We start from the raw sequence: 27397 nt of genomic DNA, 5'->3' as shown, positions 1-27397 counted from the left end.
ATACAGTGCTTTTTTTCACTCCACTTCCTCATACATGGGATTTATGACACATAATTAAACTAAAAAAAAAAAGGCCTGAATTGAGCACCTCTGTGTAAAGGCACCCAAGGCTTATTAGTAGACATGTTAATAGTCCAACACCGAGTTCCTCCATCCTTTCAATGGCCAATCCTGCTTGGTAGCAAAAACACTTCCTTCTAGAGAAGGTAGTAATTCATGACTCAGCATGATGTCATTAGCATTTAATCTGAGTTTTAGTACATCATTTAACTTCTTTGAACCCTCAGTTTTCTATTTATAAAGTGGGAGTGGTGTAATTACTGGACTCAAAAATACTGAGCACCTGACTCTCACTGGCATTTTTACATGTACTGTTTCATCTTTTCTTCATAATAATCCCATGGGGTTAGAAATATTCACTTTTATTATGGAGAAACTGACTTGGAGAGGAAATGTGACTTGCTAAAATTCACATGATCAATACACAGAAGAGCCTAAGGGTCAAATCCAGACTACCTGACTACTATTTCCTTTGTACTAAGTCTCCTACCTCAGCAGGCTATTGTGAGAACCTCACAAAGAAATGTAATTAAAAGCAAGTTTTCAATTATGAAGCTGTACTGTTTTAATACTGCTAAGTAATTTGTTACATCAGAGAGGAAGAACTAGAACCCAACCCAGGATTTTAAGGGTGATAAACATTACTTTTCTCCTAAGACTAGTAGTATTTCCTGTACTTCAAAAATTCTCAATTTAAAATGAGAAAAAAGAAAATAATTGGAAAATGGGCAAGGAAGCTGAATAGGTATTTCTCCAAAGATATATGAACGGCCAGCATGCACATGAAGATGCTCATTATTAGCCATCAGAGGAATGGAAATTAGAACCACAATGGGGTACCACTTTACAATTCATATATGAGGATGACTATAATAAAAAGACAAATAGCAGCAAGTGTTGGCAAGGATGTGGAGAAACTGAAACTCTCATAGACTGCTGATATGCAGTCCCTGTGGAAAAGAGTCTGGCGCCTGCACAGAAGGTTAAACAGTCACTGTATGACCCAGCAATTTCACTCCTAGGTATATACCCATAAGAACTGAAAATACATAAAACTTGTACACTAATGTTCATAGCAGCATTATTCATAATAGCCCAAAAGTGTAAACAATGCAAATATCCATCAACTGATAAATGGATAAACAAAATGTGATATATGTCACACAATGGAATGGCCAGAAAAAGAAATGTAGTACTGACACATTCTACAACATGGATGAACCTTGAAAATATGCTAAGTGAAAGAAGTCACAAAAGACCACATAGTATATAATCTCATTTATACGAAATGTCCACATTTCTTACGGCACATCCATAAGAGGCAGAAAGTAGATGAGTGGTCACCCAGGGCTGGAGTGATGGTGGTGGTGGTTTCAGTTCAGGATTTCTTTTGTGATTAATGAAAATGTTCTCAAATTGATTGCGGTAATCGGTTGCCCAACTCTGTGAATATACTAAAACCATTAAACAGTATACTTTAAATGGGTGAGTTTATGGCATGTGGATATTTCAGTGAAGCCCCCTTTTGTTTTTAATCCTCTAAATTCACCATAAACTGCATCTGCAATACCAGGCACTTATTAAAGTTTACTTTAAACCAAATGGATTTTTCTTATCACTGCCTAATAGTCGTTAGGATTCTAAAAATTCTGTAGCATTTGCATTGTAATTTGTTAACATTCTTCAAAGAGATGACTTTAAATTACTTTTAAATTATGTACTTAAATATGGAATACTAATAGATATAATGCTAAGACTTTCAGTAAAGGGATGTCTGAAAATCCATATATGGCATCATCATCTATCCACTTACTAAAAAAACCTAAGTATTATTCTTATTTTCTCCTATCTTCATTCCTCGTATCCATTTCATCAGCAGGAAGCCCTGTTTATAAACTTCATAAGGATAGGATTTCCTGTTTGTTCACTATGGTATCCCCAGTGCACGGAATGCTGTCATACAGAAGATGCTCAATTAATATTTGTTGAATAAATAAATGAATGCATGCTCTATTTCGAATTAGCACCTTTAAAAGAGAAATTTCAAATCTCACTTGATAATTTCTTAGTATTTGTAATTTTTTTTTAAAATGTAGACGATGGCAGTTTTATTTGCCATTCCAATTGCAGAAACATATGAAGGCTAAATTCTCAAGGGACACAGGTATGCTATGCTGCCAAAATATGTAGAACATAACTTTATTCAAGTTTGCTCTTGTTACTTGATCCATGAATATTTAAAAGATAACTTTATTTTATAAAAACTTACATCTGTAAGTAATGGATTGACCATAACAGAGGGCTTAACCTGGAATACATGGATAGGCTTAGAGGCCCATGAGCCCCTAAAATTGTATGCAAAGTCTAACATGTATTTAACATGTTGCATGTGTATCTTTTTGGGGAGAGTTCATAGTTTACCAAAGAAGTCTATGACTCAAGAAAGGTTAAAAAATTACTTAACTAGAAACAGTCACAAAGGTTTTTAAACATGAATTTGTACAATAAAATAATATCCAACAGCTCCATCTATGGGTAAATCATTACCACCTAGCAGAACTAGTGACAACCACCAGAGATCAGTGCATCTTATGAATGCTTGTGTTTAAATCTTGAGTGTCACTCTAGTGGGAATTTATTAACTACAGTATCACAGCTTTTTTTCCCCCCAGATGTAGATGCAAAAATTAGGAGACTGTTGATGAATTCTACTTACAGTACTTCAGCACCAAAAAAACTGGGCAGTTATGCTGATAAATGTATGTACAATTCAACATTTGTCAGTCTTAAAATGCTTATTTATAGTGAAATCTATATAAAACCGTTAAAAACTTTTCTATTTACATTTTAAAAAATGAAAAGTATAGTTTCCTTTGCCACAACTTGTCAAAACTCTTACCCTCCCACCCCCTTACCCCTTTCACTCTACTTGTGACAGACAGTGATCACAAGACCAAAACATATTGCTTCAACAAACTGTGTCCTAAAAAGGTAGAATGCTTAAAAACATTACATTTAGAACTGTAAATGAACTTTTTACACATTTCAAAGGGGCTTAAACAAAAGTATGTAAAAGTTATTTTCAAAGTCTCAGTCCAATGTGAATGTGCAATTTCAACGTTAAGAAAGCATCATATGAATGAAGAATTTGTTTTCTTAACATGACCGAACATTTCCTTTAGGTCTGAAAATGTTTCTTTTCCTCTGCTTCACAATGAAACATTTCTTAGTACATTTTCTTAAAGGAAGAGGGAAAGTGGGGACAGACGACAGTGGAAAGCGTAGGCAATCCTGGTTTACAAGAAATTTGTCAGAAGGAGTACGGCCTGCTTTGAAATGTTTACACTTAAATAAATAGAAGGCAAGTGTGCTGCTTAGAGCACAAAGGAACAATACAATAAATTAGCACACAACTGATGAGAATGCACAAGCCACCCAAAAAGTACTTCCCACTGGTTAGGGATCTGATTTCTACCATCCAAGAAGGATTCTTTAGTGCCTGTATTATTCTAGGTGTTTATAAACTAATTATGAACTGAGCAAATGTAAAATTTTAACCAATTCAACACTTCCAGGGATTTGCAAAAACATACAAGTTTTTAAAAAACTTTTCGTGACACATCATTTCAAAATACAACTATTCACATACTCCTTTTAGATGGTATTTTGCTCAGTAGAAACCAGTTGAGAAACATTCACAGGAAGTCTCTTTCCACTGCAAGACAAAACTTTTTCACCGGCCATGATCCAACAGAGAAAGAAGACCAGGTCTTAAGTCACTGTAAATGTGCAGCTTTTTTTTTTCTTTTTCATTTTTTTTTTAAAAAAGTACATTCCCCTGTGAGTTTTATCTTGTTTTAAAATGCTGCTCCTGCAGCAATATCTTGTTGAAACACTGCTGCTTTAGGGTCCACAGCCTAAGTACAGGCAAAGTGCTCTTTTTAGTCATCAAAATACAAGGGTTTCCCTGGACACTTGGTAACCAAGCAGGTTTTAAAGTGCACTATTGTGTCCAAACACTAGGACCGTTCAGCAGAGCTCTGAGAAGGGCTGGGTTCAGTTCCATCCTCTGTGCTACTGTCTATGTCCTGCTCCATTGCTGTCTCCTCATCATCCAGCTGTTGACTGGTGAAGTTGTTTAGCTCAAGAAGCCCACTGGGCTCCACCACCACATTGGAGCTGGAGTGACAAGGAATAGCATACTGAGGAATGGCCTGGAAGAGAAGACACAGGAGAATCTTCATGGTAAGAAAAGGTAACAGAATAACTTCCTCAACAACACCAAGAAAAAAAAAAAAAGAAAAGAAAACTGACATTTATTGGACAACTGCACAACTACTACATGCCAGGCACTGTGCAAGGTGCTTTCACACATCATATTCTACTTAATCCCTGTGACAACACTATAATGACATTATTATTCCCATTTACAAATGAGGAAACTGAGAGGGTAGGTGACTTAAGCAAAGTCACACAATTGGTTAATGCCAAGATTCAAATCCAAATCTTGTACAACTGAAAGCAATCTTTGCACTCCTTTATGGTGCCTCTTCTAACAAGGAGGCTGAAATCTATTGCCTAATTCAAGAGGAGAACTTTGAATGAAGCTTTCATTTGATTATTAAGCAAATGTAAATGTAGCCTAATTTTTCCCTTTATTATCTGCAAGACGAGTACCAGCAGAACACTTGCTGTAGGCCTCTGTGTAAGTAGATATCATAGGTATACTGCCTTGTCAGATTCTTTTTCCTCCATATTAGACATCCTTTAAAAAGGTTATCAGTTCATGTCATACTCTTGTTCAAAACTCTAAAATTGTTTCCTATTGTACTCGCTATACAACCAAACACCTTACCATGGCTACCAGTTTCATGCCAAACTCACTTGTACCTTAGTGCTTTTGTACTAGTCCTTCCCCTCTTCCTGGAATATTCTTCCTCTAAATCATGGCATGGTTGGCTCTGCAACTTGGTTCAAATGCTTGGAAAAGCTTTCCTTCCATGACCACCAACCCAAAAGTAGTGGGTTCATCCCACCCCCATATCTATTACATTCTGTCACATTTTTGTTCATTGCATTTATCTTCTGTTAAATTGTTTCTTACTCTTAAAATGTAAGCTCCAGTAGAACGTGGACAGAGCACAGATCTTGACTATCTTACTCATTGCTAGATGCCCAGCGCTTTGAACAAGGCCTGGCAGACAGCAGAGGCTCAATAAACATTTGATGAATAAATATACATTTTTAACATTAAAATCCCCAGAGCAAAGTTGAATATCAGCACTTTGCAAATATACCTGACCAAAATAACCCTTTACTGGGGAAAGATATAAATTACACTATCAAGAAAATAATGTAAGATGCCTACGCATTGATTCTGGAGTCACAAAGTTCTGTTTGTTTGTTTCTGCTCCTTTCTTCCACATACCTGACAATTGTGTAAGACTATTAGACAAGGTCAAGAGGCCTGGATTTTAAGTTCAGCTCTGTCTCTGGCTTGCTGTGGGCCTCTGAGTAAGTCACTCTACTTCTTTGAGCCCTACATTCATCTTGTGTAAAATAAGATATTTGGAGGATACACTGTGAAGATCCTTGCAGTTCTTTTTTTTTTTTTTTTTTTTTTTTTTTTGAGAGGGAGTCTTGCTCTGTTGCCCAGGCTGGAATGCAGTGGCCGGATCTCAGCTCACTGCAAGCTCCGCCTCCCGGGTTTACGCCATTCTCCTGCCTCAGCCTCCCGAGTAGCTGGGATTACAGGCGCCCGCCACCTCGCCCGGCTAGTTTTTTGTATTTTTTAGTAGAGACGGGGTTTCACCGTGTTAGCCAGGATGGTCTCGATCTGCTGACCTCGTGATCCGCCCGTCTCGGCCTCCCAAAGTGCTGGGATTACAGGCTTGAGCCACTGCGCCCGGCCAATCCTTGCAGTTCTAAAAGTCTATGAATTCCACATATATAGACTTCTTTATAATAGAAGATACATCTTGTTTACTTCCCTATTCTCAGCACTTAGCACTGTGCCTGGAACACAGTAGTTAAATATACATGTGGAATAAACAAATAAATGAATGAACCAACCAATGAATAAAATACATACTGTCCACAAAGAGCAATGCTTTTCATTCAAAGTATTTAATATCAAACACATTGAATTTTTATAGAGCATTCTTCTAGAATCAAAGCACTTTACAGGACTCAGCAAATCAATACTTCAGATCAAAGCTAAACATAACTAATAAGACCTGAAAATGCTCTAACAATATATTAATGATGAGTATAATAATAGGAGCTATTTTTATTGAGCATTGCTCTACACAGACACTTGACCAGGTGCTTTATACATATTTTCTCACTTAATCCTAAAACAACCCTGTGAAGTAGATGTTAATGTTTCCACTTCATAGGTAAAGAAACAGAGATATACAGGTTAGTTCAGTTGCCCAAACCCACAGTACTGTTACATAATAGGTACAGGTAGAAATCACATCTAGGGATCTCTGACTCCAAACGTTTGGTTGTTAATCACTCTGCTGTCCTTACCTCTGACATAGCACACCTGGCACATGGGACATGCTAAAAGCTGGCTGTGAATTCTGTAAAGAACCTATCCATTAACTATCATCCTTGATACATGAAGCAAATTGCATTTTCACTCCTGTTTATAAAGTGCAGAAAAATAATTCCCAAATAAGCTGTTCAAAATGATTTTTAATTTAGTGAGTATAGGAATCTAAGCCCCCAGTAGGCATGATAATTTTGGTAAAAACAGTAATAGTTACCATCTGTTAGACAACTACCATGAGCCACGTACTGTGCTAGGTGCTTGATTTTGTGTAATCCTTGTATCAATCCTGTAAAGTAGGCATTACTGATTCCCATTTTACTGATGAGAAATCCAAGGCAAAATGACGTTAAGTAGCCTTGCCCAAAATCATACAATGAATGGCAAAGCCAGAAAACCATTCCTTTTCCACCACACCTTACTTCTTCAGGGGAAAATACAAAAAATCACAAATCCTTTTGTTAGGAAATATTTACTTCATTTACATTTCTTTTTACAAAGGGAAACACAAATTATTGTAATAATTCAATGGCCATTTCTACTTGCCTTTAAGCACTTCCTCCATACTTAATTCTATCTTAACTGGTTTAACATTGGTCAATTTGCATTCTCCCATAGCTTGGGACCATGGCAAAGAGAAAGTTTACCATAATGAATTGATGGTAAATCCTAGTCTACTTACATTTCAATAAATCCAAATTCTCAAATAACTAAAATGTGCTATTCTGATACCTTCCAAGTTCTACATCTGTTTAGCAAAGAATGACAAATGTCAAGAAAACAACCTGATACCTTGCAAGGAGAGAGGGAGATAAAACACAATTTCTAAGGGGTAGCCTGGACTCAGTGATTCTTTAGTCTTGATCTATTATGCATGACAAGAGATGATTTTTAGAATCAAGGAAATGTGAGATACCATCTATTATCAATGAATAATTCTATTGTGTTAATTAGCCTGTATTTACCAAGACATGAGAGTAACCAAACAAGATTTTTTAATAACAATGATTGAATTAAACAGTAAAGTTCATGGTTAGTCCCAAATTAAATATAAACATTATTTAGAAATATCCCCTTAGAACATGTCTCTCCAGACACTGCAGTTGAGGTTTGATTGTCCTGAGTCATAAATTTGGATCAAGAACAAGAACTGTTTTTCCAAGAAAAGGGTCCCCCAAATTAACCAGCAATAGAAGTGCAATCCAGTTACATTCCAGAATTTTTTGGGCAAAAATTGAGGATTACAAAATTTGAACCCAGGAACTTCTTATCTTCCGGGTTGACTTAATGAGTGAACACATTGGCAAGTATAGCTTGTATCTTACAAAATCAAACTGACACATGGGCCCTTTATTGCCTTTACAGTGTGCTGGGTGACAATGTCCATCAATTTTCTGATTCTCTTTCAGAAAATAAATAAATTTGTATTTTTGTAATAGGTGTTAAACCAAATTTGTCAAACACCATCTCAAAGATAATATCTATGTTTTCTTGCTGTCTTGGCTTAACTCTTCCTGTGGCAAGTAAAAAGCATATCAAACAAACCCACAACCCCCAAGATGCCCAAGATTTCTCATTTTCCTTCCAATTCTTACCTGGATGATAATTTCTGCTGGACTCTCTTCAGCTTTCTTTTGGCCTACATTCTGAATACGCATGAACTGGCCTGTCGCAGGCACTGCTGCTGCATCAATTTTCCTTGTCGTTAGGGAAGAGCCAACAGTGGATGGACTTGAACAGGACTCTCTACATTTCTGTTGCTGGGGAGTGGAATTCGCCATCCCTGCCACCACCATGTGGGTGGAGGGTAATGATCCTGCTTCACCAGTGAGCATGCTAGTGGCAAGAGCCTTCTTTGGGGGATCCACTATCATATGTTCTACATTTGTATCAATCTGAGCTTCCATCAAAGACATTTTCAAAATGTCAGACACTGCTGTCTTCTCAGAGGCCTGAATGGGAGATATGCTTGTAACTGGTGATGTCAGCTTAGGCACAGAACTGCCACCAGTTATCTTTGTAACTGTGGGAGGCTGGCGCCCCTCAAAAGTTATCTTTGTAACAGAGGATCCTTGGGTTATAATTGGCTGCTCCACCTGAAAATAAATTGGGGTTGTGTGTGTTACAGCTACATCTCTTTGAGAAAATCTAATCAAACACCCCAGACAATATGGCAAAAGAAACATTTGTGCGCTATACTAGGAAGACAGTTTTGAAGCTTGCTGTTTTAAAAAAAGAGGGCTGGATAGGAAGAATCTGGTTATTTTTATAAAACCTAGAGAAAGAGGAGGGGTTGAAAGAACCTTTGTTCAGCCAGCCAAGGTTTATAGCAGTAAAGAAAAAAACAGTCTCAGCAGCCTAGTTTTCCTTTGGGATTTACAGCCCTAAACAGTACACCTTCAACCTGGCTCAAATTATTTCATATAATCTTCTGCTTTTTAAAATAGATTTTTCCAATCTTTTGCTTCAAAATACATGTATACAAACATATCCTATGTACATATATTTATAATATATACATACATATACATCACTCCAGCGCCACTGGTTTTGCTAATGTAATTTTGCTTTCAATTATCCACCAATAATTCCTCTGTAATCTAGAAGATAAATCTAAAAAATAAATTTAACTAGATGGCTATGATATAAGCTACAAAGAAAGATGTTCAAGGAAGTTCTTTTAAAAACTGCAGTTTACTCAGCATTATTACCACAGAAATCAGAGTTTACAGGCATGGAAATAAATATTTTATACCAAAAAATAAAAATAATTTAGGGATATCGCTTCTATGCACTGTTGGTCAATGCTGAAGTGATTTCAATAAAAACTGCCTGGAAAATCAAGTTCTGAGTGCTATGCTTTTTTTTCTTCCTACATATTAATGCGTGCATTTCTTCCCTAATGTCAACCTTCTGATGGGGCAAAGTAATACCAGCGTAATGAGGCTTTTGGGTTTCCTCTTGCCAGGAGAAAGCACTGATATCATGATAGGGTCGTGATGTTCTCATTTTTTTTTTTCCGTGAACAGAGAAGTTTAACTTTGCATGCTATCAATATTCCGTTACCTGGCTTGCCGTCTGTTTCTCTGACGAAGCTGGGAGCGACATTTGGCTCTGGGGGGTTTGGGGTTGCACGTAGATTTTTGGTTGGTTCGGAGCCTGCTGCAGTTTAGGGAGCTGCTGCGTGGTTTTCACTGCAAGCACCTGTACTACAGTTTGCGGGGGCTGTGCCATTAAGGTAGGAAGCTGCCTGTCTTTGGCCACCATGGGATGCTGTGTGTGCTGTACATCTGGCTTGGGCTGTGCTTGTTCTTGCTGGAGAGGGGTGACTTTTTGATGCCTGATGGAAAGCTGGGGCATTTGCGGGAGTTTGTGCTGGAGCTGGTCTGCCTGCAGGTGGATGGTCTGCTTCTGTTTAGTCTGGAAGCACTGCAGAGTTTTCACTTGCAGCTGAGTCTGTTCCAGCGGGGGCTGGCTAAGTTTCTGCTGTTTAGCTGACTGTGACTGAGTCAGGGCAGATCGGTAAAACAGACCTGTCTGAGGGTCTAAAGTGTCCATCTCTTCAACCTCGCCCTCCTCAGTTCCAAGTTCCTCGCTGTGTTTGGTAAAAGCAGTGTGACTGCTTAATGCCTAAGTAAAAAAGGCACAAAGTAAGAATGAAATAAGAAAAACATCTACATTGCTACATTTTCCTCTTAACTGAAAAAGACTTATGAGATTCACTCAAAAATTTTCAGAAGAACCTAGAAAGGCCAAGAAACCTCAAGGAGCTTTCGACTGAAACTTGCAATTTCAACTCTCAGACGTAGTACTTTGAAAACTGGTCTACTTACTACTATCAGAAAAGTCTTAGAGGGTCCAGAACTTACAGATTAGAAGAATAAGATGGCCCTGCAAGCACAGCCTAACATGGAAAAAGAAGAGAAAGGCTCCCTGGCTCAGGAAACAGCCGTGTGGCCTATTCATGATGTTAACCTGTCTAAAAGCGGCAACCAAGCTGTGAGGTCCGGAGAAAAGCTAAGGTTTAGAGAAGCCCACCGTGGCTGTATGTATGTCCAGTGCTGTCTGGAAAGTCAGGGAGATTGTCTGAGACCCAAGCCTGTCCCAGTCCCCACAGAGAGCCCCCTGGCATGGGTGGAGATCATTCTTCAGGCTTCACCAAGGTCTGCATGAAGCACCTCTCGACTAGCATTCCTTGCCTCTTTCCTCAGATCCCAGAGCCCTGGCTCCCAGGAGGGAAGGAGACTGAGGAGGGGACAAGATCATTTCTGTCAGTAGAAGGGTAGTGTGCCCAGTGTCAGTGCTAAGTGTTGTGAGGAGGCATCATCTTGAGTGACATGGTTAGGGCCAGCCTGTCAGACCTCTCTAGGTGTCTGGAGAAAGGTCAATGTCAGAAGCTGCCAGGTGAGGGCCGGACTCCAGGCTGAGACCTGTCGCCCAACAATACCTCCAGCCAGTTGGCTTCCCTCAGTGACATAGCAAGATCCACCCTATCCCCATCCTCCCTACTGCCTTGTCATATGCTACACTTAAATCCTAAACCACAAAATTTTGAGATTCAATTGTGACTCTCCCCTATATCATAATGACTTTGCACACACAGGCTTTCAATTCAACATTCTTTGTTGCCTTTCTTTCAAGTAGTTTGCCTACAGTTAGATTCATCATCATGTGAGTGATGGTGACTTATGTGACTACTAATGATAAGTCATGCTTTAATCTGATATCAATAATATAACTATTTAACAGAGGCAGTTCACTTTGGGTTTAAATCCTGGCTCTGCCACCTGGAGCAAGTTTCTTACTTTCTTACTGAAGAGAGCATAAGTTTCCTCACTTGTAAAAGAAGGATAATCCACCCGCCTTGCAAGATCATAGTAAGAATCAAACAAGTTAATATACTTAAAGCTCAAAGCACAGTATCTGACACAAATTCAACCTATCAACATATTTTTCCTTTTCCCCATTACCCTTAATACCAGATGTCCTGTTTTACATTAGATTTATATTCTCAACTTTCTGCTGCATCTCTTCCTCTGTAATTGATCACGTATAGTTAAAAAAAAAAAAGTATTTATTTTCCTATTTATTCATAATGTTACTATGAGGATTCATTATAAAAGCAAAAACAAAACAAAACAAAAACATAAACCCAGCAGCAAACAGCTAAACAAGCCAAATGTTATTTCATTTGAAAATCTTATTTACCTCGATGATACATTCTTCCACAGTAAAATACACAAAAACAGTGACCAATTCTGATGTCATTAGATTCATCTAGATATTCTCACCTTTTTGAAATGGTAAGAATTCACGGATTTAAGAATACTGTTTCAGAATTATTTTCTGATGTTAAGACTCTTAATTAATTTCTTTTACTCATTTCTTAGAAAAGAATTACGCAAACACTCTACATTTCAATTATTTCTCCTCCTAAAATACAAGATGACACTGAATCTTATTTCAAGCATGGGGAGTTACAGAAGATAGGAAGAAAAAGAAGAGATACAACCTGCTGCATAATGTGGGTAATTGCTCCAGGGGAAGATGCTGGGATGGACTTCACCACCACCGAAGTCTGTGTTGCGGTCTGTGACTGAGCCACATGCTGGAGCAGGGTCCGCTGGGGCTGGGAAGGCTGTTGGGGCTGGGAGCGATGGCTGACTGAAAATAGAGGAGGTGATGATATTTCTCCAGAAATCACCACAGCATCTGTAACCAGTAGTCATTTTAAACAAATGTCTGTGAGCTTGTATCACAGAAACAAAGTGTAGTATTGTGAACTAGGAGGCAGAAGACCACAGTCTGCCCATCTATGAGCTGTGTGACTCTAAGAAAGTCTCTTATCTTCTCTGAGACTGTTTCCTCATCTGCAAAATGGGAATAACAGAGCTATTATAAGGATGAGATGAGAAATGTATATGGAAGCACTGTGAAAACTCTTATCACAAAGGAGGAACAAACCCCTTAAAGCTGCATCCTCCTGTGAGCTGTACTCACTTTCTCCAATGACTTTCATCCCATTAAGGTAACAAAGCAGTAATCAATTTCTGTAATCCCAAAATAATATCTTTAAGGAAAGTAAGGCAATACAAGTTCTTTAATCTCTTGGTCTCAGTTCTACATGCAATAAAAACATTAGTAGCATTCACTCCTTTGTATTAAGTGATTCTGTCTCACAACCTTACAGTTCCTAAAAATCTAAAGGTCTGGGTGATACTGCAGAAAATAAACTGAATCAAGAATCACACTTGGATCCTGTTCTGTTCTACTACCAAAGAGCCAAGTGAATTTGAAGAGGTCACTCATCCTCTATTAGCCTCTAAAACTTGAGGTTTTGTTTTGTTTGATTGATTTTCTTTTAATGGGATAATAAAAGCTTGCTGTTTCTATCTAGAAGAGGACCAAATGAAGTAACACATTGAAAAATTGTCCTTAAACTATAAAGTACTAAACAAATATAAAGAGTTAACAAAAGAATAGAAAAATCTGTTCTATCATCTCAAATTTAGCTCACCTGGCACAAATGGATAAGCAAGCAGCATAGAAAACATCCCTGCTTCTTATTCTATTGCTACAAAGGTCCCATGAAGTAACCACTCTATCAAATTTTACCAGCTTCAGCTTCAAATTTTTATTCATTTATTTATTTATTTTTGAGACTCAGTCTTGCTCTGTTACTCAGGCTGGAGTGCAATAGCACAATCTCTGTTCACTGCAACCTCCACCTCCCAGTTTCAAGCTATTTTCATGCCTCCAGCCTCCTGAGTAGCTGGGACTACACGTGTGCACCACCACACCAGGCTAATTTTTGTACTTTTTAGTAGAGTCAGGGTTTTGCCATTACGGCCAGGCTGGTCTTGAAATCCTGGCCTCAAGTGATCCGCCCACCTCGGCCTCCCAAAGTGCTGAGATTACAGGCATGAGCCACTATACTCGGCCTCAACTTCAACTTTTTACACAGTCCACAGAGCTTTAAAAATGCATATGATTACTGGGAAACTAACCCTTTGAATTAGAAACAGATAAAAATATATCTGTAAATTAGCTAAGGATTTTAGGATTACTGAAACTCAGTAATCCAAGATTCTAATATTCATATACCCCGATCTATAATTTCAAATAGCACTTATTTCCTGTTTAGAAAAGTCATAGTGGGGTGTTCAAGAGTAAGATGATCACTATGGAAATCAATGTAAAAATGCCATTTATGTATTATAAGGACTAACTTTGAAACTATCCAGTGAAATATAAATAGGCTTTATTTATTTTTTATGACACATTCTATCCATATTCACAAATGCAGTGTTTCTATTGTTGCTATACATATATCTACATGTGATTTGAGAGTATAAGCAGTATTACCAGTATTCTTTTATAAATGTACTGTACTATTTTACAGTATTTCACAGGATGCTTTGTATGCACATGTTAAATTATGTGAGTTAACAAAATCTTCCACATGTACTCAACAGAACCAAAAAAAAGATAGTCAAGATAGTCAAGGTTTACATTAAAACAACAATGACTGAAGTAATTTACAATATGACTGAGTAGAAAAAACAAATTATAATATTAAAATTAAGCAAATTAATAGTATTTAAATGAAAGCATCAGAAATGAATGACATGTGAAAATAAATATTTCAGATGAAATTATCAGATTATATGGAACACTTCTACCACCCATACTAATCTTCATAATTATTACATTAAGCATTTTTTTATTAAGAAGTGAAATGGATTTTAAAAAGATCAACTAAGTCTATTTAAAAATAATTCTCCTTCAACTATAAATTACTTCACGGTAATTCTCCAGAGTTCAGGAAAGTTAGAGAGAACTAGTACCCACTGCAGAATGATACAAAGGGCAGGTCAAGCAGAGCAGCTGGCTTTTAATTCAAACAAATGCTCAATATGGCTGTGGATATCATGGGTGGAGATTATGGAAGAAGGTCACAGAATAAACACTTGGAAAATAGCTGAAGTGACCTTAACTGGGCCATATAAACACCATAAAACAGTCATTTTTATTATTTTAAAGAACTCTTTCCCACTGTCAAAATGCTCATTTCTGAGAAAGAATTCCACTATTCTACAAAAGAAAAATCTCTCTTCCTTTCACTAAGTGGAGCTTACCTTTCCTCTACCAGATGAGAGTAGAGCGCATCCATTTAAGTGGTTCCCCCCAAAACAATCATCTTTTACCTTCAGTGATACTACAAATGGATGCACACCACTTACCTAGAAGGGGAAAAGCAACCTCTGTCCCCTCATCAGTGCGTTCTGAAAGGATAAGTAAGGGAAGAAATCATAGGTCTTTTCATCCGTTCACCATGCAATAATCTAGTCTACCCCCAGAGGTTAACATTAAGTTCCCCAGAATACTGGCCTCTGCTTTAATTAGCTTTCTGCTAAATAACTCTAGATGGCTTTCCATATCTTACCTGGATTCTCCCCTTTGGCAATTTTAATCCATTAGTCTTAATAATATTATCTCCTAAAATGATGCCAAAGAATTCCTTTTCTCTTTGGTATTTATGTCCTTCAAATATCTGTAACTTTATGTTCTCCTTGAATCACTGCTAAAGAAAACTTAAGATAGGAGTCCTCTACATATTGCCTCATAAGTCATCTCTCTTAAACCCTTTAATTATTCACATTACTACTCCCTGAACTATTTCAAATTTCAAGGTAATAAAGTGTTCAAAAGAGAAAGCAGTATTCCAGGTGTGGTCTAATCAGAATAGGACAGAAATAATATATCTTGTTTTATTTCTCTATATATGCCATCTAAAAATCTCAGTGTTTTTCTGCCAGACCACATTTTAAACAAATACCTAATCTGCTTTCCACCAGAACTTGTAAGTATTTACATGGATTTAAGGGTTTTCTGGCTAGTTTTTGTTTTTATTTTGAGACAGAGTCTCCCTCTGACACCCAGGCTGGAGTGCAGTGGCACAGTCTCAGCTCACTGCAACCTCCACCTCCTGGATTCAAGGGATTCTCGCGCCTCAGCCTCCCGAGCAGCTGGGACTACAGGCGAGCGCCACCACACCCAGCTCATTTTTGTAGTTTTAGTAGAGACGGGGTTTCGCTATGTTGGCCAGGCTAGTCTCAAACTCCTGACCTCAAGCAATCTGCCCGCATACGCCTCCCAAAATGCTGGGATTACAGGCGTGAGTCACCACACCTGGCTAAGGTTTTCTACTTTTTGAAAAATATTAAAAGGACTGGATTTTACTTCTTCTTTCCCCCTTGACTCACCTTCCCACAAAACTAAAAAATCTAGATGCATAAAGATACTTATTCGAGGCCAGGCGCAGTGGCTCATGCCTGTAATTCTAGCACTTTGGGAGGCCAAGGTGGACGGATCTCTTGAGTCCAGGAATTCAAGACCAGCCCGGGCAACATGGCAAGACCCCATCTCTACTAAAAATACAAAAAATTAGCCAGGCATAGTGGCACACACCTGTAGTCCCAGCTACTCAGGAGGCTGAGGCAGGAGGATCACCTGAGCCCAGGAAGTTGAGGCTGCAGTGAGTCATGACTGCGCCACTGCACTCCAGCCTGAGCGATGGGAGTTAGACCTTGTCTCAAAAAACAAACAAACAAACAAACAAAAAGCAAAACTCATTCTTAGACAAAAGATACTTTATCCTCTCCCTACAACTGTTGCTGTATATTCACAGTTGTTATTTATGGCTGACTTATAGTTTTATATTACCTACAAACTTTGTAACATCCTATTTTTTTTTCCTAGTCATTAAAAACAGGGTAAATCCCAAGGATGTTGTGAATTTGCTCTGAAAACAAACAGGAAAAAAGCTAAAAATATAAAGAATATATTCTCCCCCCAAACAATCATCCCATGAAATCCAGAAAGGTAGTTCTCCTACCTTAATACTATGTTTTAAGAGGACACCTACCAGTAGTGATGTATTCAGCTACTAGTTCTGACTCTACCACAGCAATTGATGGACTCTCAGGAGAATGTCTCTTTTCCTGGGTCATCTGAATAGGCACTGCCATTTGACTCAGGTCAATAGTGGGTTGTCTTGGTTTAGATTCCAATTTTTCCTTTACTGCATAAAAAAGTCAGGGGAAAAGTTAACTTTTATTACAAACAAGTACCAAAACCAGAGTTGTCCACAGGAATAATGAACCAGACCTCTGGGGTGCCACACTTGCAGTGACTAAGTAGACACTGAATTGAAAAGAAAAAAGCAGATTGCTATGTATGGCTGTTTAGTGCACAACTTGCATAACCATACTCAGCAGCCTAGTAAGAAGGACTCACATACAATAACACAAAAATCATCTCTTTTTTATCTCTAAGCCAAACAACTGAATTTTTCTCTTGTACACACTCCTTAAGGTATTTCCTATACCCTTCCTCAAGGTATTCCCTGTGGCCTTGAGTTCATCAACCTAAAAACAAAGGGTGAATAAGTAGTACATAATATGATTTGCTCTAGGACATATCTACCCAGAATAGCACAACACAATGACCAGTTTAATATGCGCTATTAAAAATCCAAGATATCTCCAAATGAATGTTACAATATCTTCAACAACTCCTAAAGAATACAAATTTTCATGGTTAGAAAAAAATGGCTTCTCTGTTTCTACAAAAATGTCTGATACAACAGTCTGGAATCAGAATGATTTCCATGAATAGATTCACTTTCTATATACCTTGTTATCAACTTTTCTACAAAATCTATGTGTTCAAAGTCCCCACCTCTATAAGGCATTAACAGAAATGGCTGAGTATGTCAATGACAAAGAACTGAAGAAATCCCTAAGGTCAAAAATAACACCGACAGGATGAACCAAAGACTTACATTAAATGCTAGTAATCTTTGGATCAAACAAGGTGGAAGTTACAAGAAACGGTAACCAGTAACTAAGTCCACTGAATGTTCACACCCACTGAGTACATAACCTGACAAAAATCGAAACAATTAAACAAAATAAGTAAAACAACAACAACAAAAATACAAAAGTCACCCTACGAGTAGAGAGGACATTGAACTAGGAACCAAAAGATGAGTCTCACTCTGCCACTAATCAGCTGGATAACCTCTCTAGATCTCAGTTTAGTTATCCATAAAATGAAAGAGTTGGATGACATAATTGCTAAGGTCATTTAAATACTCTGAAAATCTTTGACCTATTATAGTAGAAAAGTCAGTACAACTTCCACAGGTTTGTTCTAGAGTTTATCAAAGATATTTAGTAATTAGAAATACTGATAGGATCTTGTTATATGAGGACAACTTTGCATGACAGCTCAAGTGGCTAACCTATACTATTCAAAGAAATAAGTCTGAAGATAAAATTAAAACAAATCAGAATGTTAGCAAGGGCCACTAAAGGTGTTTTGTGCTTTACCAATATCAAGGAGGATGGCAAGGCCCTTCAATCTGCCTCCTGCTACTCTTAAATGCAAGTGGCAACTGTACTGTATCTAGCCTTGTGCTTACAAGTGATAGAACTACTCCTTTCTGGTGCTAAGAAACAATAGGACTCTCCATTTTAAGCAAGAGACAAAGAAGACAGAGCTGTCAATTTTTTTTCTCCTTTCTACAGATAGTCCATTTGTACTTCAATATTCCTGTGCACATCTTATTGAACAAGTAAACCAGACTGTACCAATGATTATAGACAAGTCCAGAGGGGGGAAATGTGCTCAAATAATAGCAATAATAATAATAATAAATAATAGTAATAATCATAACAGTGGTAGTATTTTAGCACAACCCGTCTCTAGAGAAAACATGCTTCATTCAGTTGAGCATGTGAATTCATACCTGTTGTCTGCTGGAGTTCTAACAGAGCTTTGATTGTTGAAGTAGCTGATTGTGATTCACTGGATACATCCTGATAAATTATGGTAGGGCTAGTCTCCATTGCAATCTCATGTTCTGACCAATCCTGACGCCGGGAAGCAATTACATGAACTACAGGCTGGGAATCTGTTTTATATTAGTTAAAAAAAAACAAACCCTATAAACAAAGTTTCTCTTAAAAAAAAAAAACAATTTTTTTTTGTCTGTTTGTTTATCTTTCTATTTATTGTAAATTACATGCTTTATCTCCCCAAGAAGACTATAAGCCCCTAGAGGGCATAATGTCTTTCACTTCTGAATTCACTCATTCATTCACTCATTCATTGATTCCACAAACTGGACACTTACGTGCCAGAATCTAGATATGGCATTGAAGATTTAAAGGAGCTCACAGAATAATCAGAGGATGCTCAAGAAGCACATAGTCTGGTTGGGGAGACAGACATGTAAAAAGACAAATTACAATTCAATGTGATAATTGCTATTATAAATAGGTATGCATATGTGTAGGTGAGTGCGTGTTTGTGTACAGTAAGAACAAAATGCTGTAGGAGTCTTACTTTCTCCAATGCACCTGAAAATATGTGTTGTATTACAGCCTGAGCATTCTGTCAACACTTACTGGATGACTGAATTACTGAAGGAAATCCTGTTCACTGCCAGCAAGAAAAGACAGATGACCTAGAACCAGCATGATACAACAGGACAAGTGTAACATCTGGAGCTCAAAGTCGTGGGTTATAGCCCCAACTATATCAATTATTAGCAAGTTGATTCTTTGGGTCTTAGTTTCACTATTTCTAAAATGGGAATAAAGTTACCTCTCTTCCTCATAGGATTTCTGAGTATGCAATGAAATGATACATGGAAATGAGCTTTATAAACTATGAAGGCCAATAGAAATGTTATTATTGTTTCTTTGTAGCTTGTAAGTTCTCAATTCTAAGACCGTTTGTTAGTTTCAAAATAAGTTATAGCTCTAATCCAAGGCTTATTATATTCATGCTATACAGGTACACATATAAATACTACATGTGCATCAAATCAAGCAACAAGTTATTTTTTCAGTTTTCCACCTATAAAATAAGCAAGTTAGACTAGACTATTATGAACTTCCTAAACTCCTTTGTCCAAGACACCATAGAGGAAATTGTGAAGGATATAAAGGCATGATTCCTTCTTCTAAATTCAGATTATAATGGAGGAAACAGCAAATAAAGATATATGGCTTTGTAGCTTCGGGCAAATATCAAACGATTAGGCAAACAAGACAAATAGAAAGTAAGAGGCTGCTTTGAATTGGGATGGTCAGTGAAAGCATCACAGAAGAATGAAAAGAATTCAAGTAGCTCCCAAAACAAGAATAAATATAATAAACGTTTAACCCTCTATGAACCTTATATTTTTTAAAGCCACAAAGTTGTTGAAAAATGTTGGGGCAAGGGGAACAACTCTTCCAACAAAACAGCCTTCCTGAAAAAAACAAAATCAATATACAATAGATCTAGAATTTTTAATTACCATGAACAAACTACATTTTTCTCCCCAAAACTCCAGGTAGAATATATGCCACACTAAAGACAAATAATTTTCCATTAAACTTCCCCAAAAATACAGAAGACTGGACGCTATCCTGGAATATCAAATGCCATGTGAAGCACAGAGCAGCTTTTATTTATTCATTTTAAGTAGATAGGTAGAATTTAAACTTAAGAGAATTTATTACATTATGAAATCATTCCTTTTATATAACTTAAGCTCTCAAACTTAAGAAAATTTCATAATGATATAGGCAAAGAATGACTTTGCAACCCAACCCTACAAGACACACTGAATATCCACAAAAAGGCAGGGATTGTGTTTATAGAAATAAGGTAGAAAGAGATAGGAAAAAGGGAAAACAAATTTCCATAGGAGAGCATCTATCAAAGACCATTATCCCAAACAACATCACCTTGTAGGTACTAGAGAGATTGCTACATCTCTGTCTATACTTAGAAAGAGCAGCTGACCATCATAAGTATCACTGTAGCAACCCTGTGACACAAGATGAGTGTGTGAACCTACTTGAAAACCCGTCTTTAAATGATTCTCTCTCCTACTTTTGGCTTATGCTTAGACCTAAATGAATCTACTGTCTATCAAGTCATGGAATGCAATGACTAGGAAATCAGGGGCTTGATCTCACCAGTGACACGTGCTTATGCAGTGTGCACTCATCTAGACTTCCTGCGTCTCTTGCAGATGGTAGCCTTCTGTCCCTCAGATGTCTTTCTGAACTGAACAAGTATTTATTGGATACCTACTACATATTAGATACTAGAGATATACACTTTAGCATTATACTCAAAGGCAGACTCAGACATCTCTGTAGAAGAATATCTCCTATGTCTCTATTATAAATGGCCTATATCATGCTTTCATAGAATCTTAAGACTTCTCCATTAGAAGTGATCTTAAAGTTTGTCTAATGCTGCCATCAATCTTATACTAAAATCTTCACAGTGTTCCCATGGGTCTGAGAACTCTAGCACCAAAGTACTCACTACTTTCTAAGACAGTTGCCTTACAACTCTGCACAGTTATGACAATCAGAAAGTTTTTTCATATTGAGTAGAAACAGGTCTTGTTGTGACTTCTACTTAGCACTTCTATTGTCTGTTCCTGTATCCACAAAGACCAATTCTTTTCCTTCTTCCACATCACAGTCCTGAAGATAACTGACAAAAGCTCCTATGTTCCCACCAATCCAACCCATCCCCATCTTCTCTTCTTCATGATAAATATCCTGTTTCCACCAACTATTGCTCATACAAAGTGATTCCAAATACCTTACACACCTAAATCATTGCTTCTAAATTAAACCTAAGATATCTATATCCCTTTTACGATGTAATATACACCTTCCCTCTGAAGCACTGTCATAAAAAGCTCAAGGACTTCACAGTATTTAACTGCCTAGACAGCAAGGCCCAAAATGTTCCAGAGAACATTTGTTCCTCAAGATGTTCTGCAAAAAAGGGTTCCATGGTCAAAAAAGTTGGGGAACATTTTATATTGTATCTTCCACTCTTCATCTTTCATATACATATTAGCACATAATTGCTCTGAAAAGTTCTGCAATAAGTATGTTTCTGCTCAACCTGGATTTATTCCCCACCCTCACCTTGACCTACTGAGATCATGAAACTTAAGAAAGAAATCATTCTAGAAACTGACTTATGACTTACTCAAAGCAATGTCTTTACAAGATACATTTTTATACTTAACTCATGCCTTATTCCATCATAAATCTCTGCCCTTGGTTTTGTCTCATTTTCTTCCACTTCACTTAATATAATCTTGTATTTTAATCCACCTTAAAACCTTTTGGAAACAAAGTATAATATAAATAATCTTTAATACTTGTTTAAAAAAAATCTGGAACACATTCCCAAATACGTTCTAGGCTACCCCATTCCCAAATGAGAAAGGGGAAAAAGCCTATTTAGGAAAAAAAGCACAGGAACAATATGATGCATGATCTGATCTTCAGTAAGTGACCAAGGCAAGGATGGCCTTAATCCATTAGGTTTGGTCACCTAGTTATCTATCCATATCTAGGTGTATACTACTTACTACTTAACAGGCCCACTCACAAGGTTAGGGGGAACTCCAGAAAAAAAAAATTTGGACTCAGGCAACAAAAATGAGTTTATAAAGTGCAGCTTAACCCAATGCCACAGTTATTATGGTAGATGCTCTGCTACTTTTTCATTCGGTGAAATTTTTACTGAGTATCTTCTCAGTCCTAACTGAACTCTTTGATAAATACCAGATATGTATGAAGATGAATATGATCCTTAAGCTTGAGAAGCTAGTAGCTTAGTTGAAAAGAAAACAATTATAATACACAAACAAACAAAACATACAAAATAAAATGGTCAATGTTAAAAGAGCTGATGCACAAAGCAATATTGGAAGCTTAACATAGAAGAATGAATCCTCGCAGGGTGATCAAGGAAAGTCTCAAAATAGGGTGATGATATTCTAGCCTATAAGGAGACAGTTGAGGAATAAAAATTTCTCTTCCTTCGGGGTGGAGGACAGTAGGTGAAGTTCAGAAACCACAAGTGGAATCAAGGCATTCTCTTGGCTTACGTTGTCCTTATTCCAGGACTTGTGTAGCAGAAGTCACCAGAAAAAGGACCTGAAGTCAAGAAAAGATTGATTTTTCCTTAGAGTAGAATGCCAACCATTAAATGTGCAAAGAATAATGGACTTAGGAAAATCATCTACGGATGCTAAAACTACTGGATAAGTGTTTGATGAGGAACACGATATTTATATCATGGACCTTCCTACAAATTACTATTAGTCTCAAAGGGAAACATGTTAACTTCATAGTGGAGAAAACCAGACGACATCATCTTAACCAAGTGATCAGTGTGAATGTCATCTATGCTGGGACAAGCTGGCATCATGTTTCTCCTGATAAAACTGAGGATATAACATCCTATCTGTGGAATTCCCGATGAATCTAATCATGAGGAAACATCAGACAAAACCAAACTGAAGAATATTCCACAAAGTAACTGATCTACACTCTTCAAATATCAAAGTCAAGAAATACAAAGAAAGGCTGAGGACCTATTCCAGGTTAAAGAGAATTAAAAAACCATGACAGTTAAATGCAGCTAAATGCAGTGTATCTACCTGAATTTTATTGAGTACAGGTGAAAACCATAAAGAATATTATTAGCTAATTAACGATATTTGAATATGGATTGTAAATTAGATAATATTACTATAACATTAAATTTCTTGACTTTGATAATTGTATCTTAGTCATACAAAGAAGAATCCTTAAGAAATATAGGCCTACAAATTTAAGTAAATATAAGAAACATGATCGCTCAACTTACTCTCACATGGTTAAGAAATTTTAAAAATATACACACACACAGCAGAAGGAGGGCAGAGAATCAACAACAAAGTAAATGTGGCAAAACGTAAATAAGTAGTGAGTCTAGGTAAAGAGTATACACAGGAGTTCTTTTTATTATTCTTGCAACTGTTCAGTAATTTTGAAATTATATCAAAAGAAAAGGTCACTTTAAAAAGAAAAAAGTGGCTAAAAACTACAAAAGCAACAATGTAACAGAAAAATAAACTGCTATATAGTACTTACATTCCTAATAAGTAGGAATATTCTCACATACTTTGAAAATCAGCATGACCTGAGACTAACCAACATCTTAATCCCTTTCTCTTTAAATCACAGCATATATATTCCCAGACCTAGTCTTTGTAAGAATGTAGTAAGCAGCTATACAAGGCGATAAGGGGAGGAGAAAACAGATTATAAAAATCTGCTTTACAGTCAACTATGCCTATTCTAAATTGTGAAATTTTCTGTTATAGAATATTTTAAAAAGTAATATACAATGAAAGATATATTAGGTTGGTGCAAAAGTAATTGCAGTTTTGCCATTAAAAGTAATGGCAACTGCTTTTGCACCAACCTAATAGAAGAAATAAAAACAGAAGACACAAACTTATGTCCCATTCTTAGAATAAAAACTGAAGATTCGGTCGGGCACAGTGGCTCACGCCTATAATCCCAGCACTTTGGGAGGCCAAGGTGGGTGGATTACTTGAGGTCAGGAGTTCAAGACCAGCCTGGCCAACATGATGAAACCCCATCACTACTAAAAATACAAAAAATCAGCTAGGCATGGTGGCACGTGCCTGTAATACCGGCTACTCAGGAGGCTGAGGCAGGAGAACCGCTTGAACCCAGGAGACGGAGGTTCCAGTGAGCTGAGATCGCACCACTGCACTCTAGTCTGGGCAACAAGAGTGAAACTCCATCTCAAAAAAAAAAAAAAAAACAAAAAAAAACAACCCCTAAAGATTCAACTAATGAAATAGCATGTTTGGGAAGTACTAATTGGTTCACAGATCTCTTAGGAAAGGACTAACAATTTCAAAGGATAACCTGGGATTATGTATATACAAACTTCTATTGTTCATGCCCCCTTTTTGCACCAACTCATACCAAACATTTTATCTGCCCTCTTTGAAAATATATCTTGAGTGCAAAAAAGGCCAGTATTGCTCAAGAAACTGCATACCAAAAGAAATGATTGGAGAATAAGCATCAATCAAGTGTAACCAGCAGATAATTGACTCATAGTCAATACAGAATGATAAAGTCCATCTTAGCAAACAGATTCAGAAAATATTACTATCACTGAAAATATGCTGAAGGAAACTATCCACTCTCTATAATGAGGGCAATATTATGTTTGTTAAAATCAACATTTTCATTTATTTTTAATTGATGAATTTTCAAAGGACATTTTGAATGCTTTCTTATCCTGTCCTCTCCTCACTGGAGTGTCAACTTTCAGTCTTTGGCATTTTTTTATTTGTTACTAATAAAATTCTTATACTAGAGCTGTATGTGTATTTTTTAAATCCTCTATTCTAGATCTAGATTTTATACTCCTAGAGGGCAAGAACTATATTGTACTCCTCTGTAGGGTCTAGCATAATGCTTAGTATGTAGTATAAACTAATCAATAATTGTCAAATTGAATTAATGGACTAATCAGCAATGTGAACCATGTAAAACGAATCTGGGAAGACTCCACCAAAGAGTTAAAATACTAGTGTTTGCACAATCTGAAGACTGTGTATAAGAAAAGTGAAGTTGCTAAGAAAGCACTCCAGAGAGAATAATGGGGAGGCAGAGAGAGGGAATGGAGAGAGTGTGGAAAGAACAAGGGAAGATAAACAGCTTTGCTTAGATGCATCAGAGTACATAAGCACAAACATAAATGTACCACCCAACAATAAGAACAATTAAGATAACTGAGAGACATGAGTACTAGATTTGTAGAAGGTCTCAAAGCTTATGATCATGAGCTTACTTCAAGAGATTTCCTAGAAAAGTAACATAATTCAAACAGCACTGCGGACAAAGAGTTTCCTGCTGTAGAATCTAGCTTCATAGTTCCTTCCGTATAATTAGGACAACCATATGATTATCTGGGATACTTTTCAGAGTGAAAGGGAGTACTTTAATAATTGTGCCAGAACAACATAAACTAGGACTTGTCCCATGCAAATAGGAATGTATAGTCACCCTACTTACAGCCCACTTACAGTCTACCTCTGACCACCTTGATTCTTTCTCAGGGTATAGCAACAACCATTTCAAAATATATATTCACTTCTTTGCATACTTTTTCTCCTACTTACCGAAACCAGAGAGGAAGAATATGAAAATTACCGTCTGGGAATCATAACTCTATCCAGTTTAATATTACCTACCTGACAGATTCATCATCTAAAGTTAATTATTTGATGAACACATTCCATGCAGGAAAGAATGGTAACCTTTACCAAAAATAAAATTTCAGCTCACCGATTTAACATCAAACAACAACAAAAATAAAGCCAAAAGAATCGACAGAGCATACAAATTTGTTGTGAAATGCGTAGAAGCAACCTCTAAAACCTCTATTTTAGAACTCAGGCACTATGTCAGTAGTACTTATATAAATCAGAAGTAAAATAGATCTTACCTTGGGAACTCTGGGAGGACTCTGTAGAAGAGGAACTACTATCTGTATAATTTTGTGGTTCTTCTTTTCCTTCCTGAATAGATGAATTACCAGCCTCTGCTACCCTGGATGCTTGCTGTAATGTTTCTGTTACTAGTTGTCTTGTTTGTTCACTAACGACTGTCGCTTGAAAAGTCACTGGTTTGGGTTTAATAAGAACCTAGGAGAAAAGCAGAAATATACTGAGATAAAATTTTAGAACATGATTTAAAAATGCTAAACTTCTAGGTCATAAACTGATATTTTCCTGGTATGGAAAATATTCTGTAAATTATGCTTTTTAGGCACAGTATTGTTCATCAAAGAGTAATTCAATCTACAGACAAATTACAGTGTAAGCCATATACAGTGTTTTAAAGTGGTACATGCCAGACTGCAACAGCCATAATTCTGACAAGAACCTTTGTGCCTGTTTTCCTATGACTTCAGAAGTCATTTTAAAATCTGTAGACTATATAGTAAAATGATATCCACAAGCTGAGGATGGCAGAACAAAAAGACACAAGGAGTCTAGATTCCCAGTGGAATGTTTGTGCTGCAATATCAGTCCAGGACTTCCTCCCTCTGAACTTTTATTAATATAATAAAAATAAAACCCTAATCTATTTGAGCCAGTGTTCTTCAAGTTTTTTTTTATTTCTTTTTTCTTCATTAGAAACTAAATCAAATTCCTAATTGACACACCTGCAAAAAGTAAAACTTGCTTGGGACCTAAACTAATCTTTGAAGAAACCCCAGATGAATACTGATTTGACAACTATCAGAAGCAACATGGAACATGTGTTAGATCAACTCCTGGTAAAAGTAAAAAACACTGAAACAAGTGAAATGGGAGAAAATTTTCAAACTGGGCCATTCTACTTCAAAATCTGAACTCCAGGAGTTAACTTCAATTGGAGCTACGGAATAAAAACTATTAACTCATCACAATTATTTTTGTTTCTACCATATATAAGATTCTAAAATTTCTCAGACTCTATTAAGTTACCCATTTCCAAGAGTTAAGAAGGAAAACATGGTTTATATCATACTCTAGATGATGAAGCAAATGAAATTATTACAATTGAACTCCATAGGCAATTTGGACTTGTCACAAAAGCTTATATATATATATTTAAGATATGTAAAGTATTTGGCTATAATTCTGAGGAAACAGATTCTAAAAGTAAATTAGTAGTTTATAGGTAAATTAAAACCTCTTATATAAATTCTAGGATGGCATTTCTCAACCAAAACTAATACTGCTTCCCTCGATATTCTCAGAAAAGCAAAATACCTACAAAATAAACAGTAGCCTAGCAACATATGATTAGA

The 27397-nt window shown here is 36.8% G+C and overlaps 1 protein-coding gene across 5 annotated transcripts in view; it reads right to left on the bottom strand.

Moving 5' to 3' along the window:
• Window positions 1–1326: 1326 nt before the first annotated feature.
• LOC105546240 (chromosome unknown open reading frame, human C11orf30) overlaps window positions 1327–27397 on the bottom strand; it is a 104520-nt gene continuing 78449 nt past the window's right edge. For 3 of the 5 annotated variants that reach the window (XM_011989373.1, XM_011989380.1, XM_011989389.1), the window contains 8 exons: window positions 26045–26243; window positions 18432–18596; window positions 16545–16700; window positions 14860–14901; window positions 12129–12280; window positions 9683–10246; window positions 8212–8712; window positions 1327–4274 (listed from right to left, as the gene is read on the bottom strand). In XM_011989373.1, the coding sequence (XP_011844763.1) occupies window positions 4080–4274; window positions 8212–8712; window positions 9683–10246; window positions 12129–12280; window positions 14860–14901; window positions 16545–16700; window positions 18432–18596; window positions 26045–26243 (1974 nt within the window). In that variant the 3' untranslated portion in view covers window positions 1327–4079. The remainder of the gene's footprint in view (window positions 4275–8211; window positions 8713–9682; window positions 10247–12128; window positions 12281–14859; window positions 14902–16544; window positions 16701–18431; window positions 18597–26044; window positions 26244–27397) is intronic. The other 2 variants (XM_011989386.1, XM_011989398.1) reach the window with 1 other exon arrangement.

The sequence above is a fragment of the Mandrillus leucophaeus genome, unplaced genomic scaffold, assembly GCF_000951045.1.
Source record: "Mandrillus leucophaeus isolate KB7577 unplaced genomic scaffold, Mleu.le_1.0 Scaffold1095, whole genome shotgun sequence".
NCBI lineage: Eukaryota > Metazoa > Chordata > Mammalia > Primates > Cercopithecidae > Mandrillus > Mandrillus leucophaeus.
This window is presented reverse-complemented; position numbering and strand designations above follow the sequence as displayed.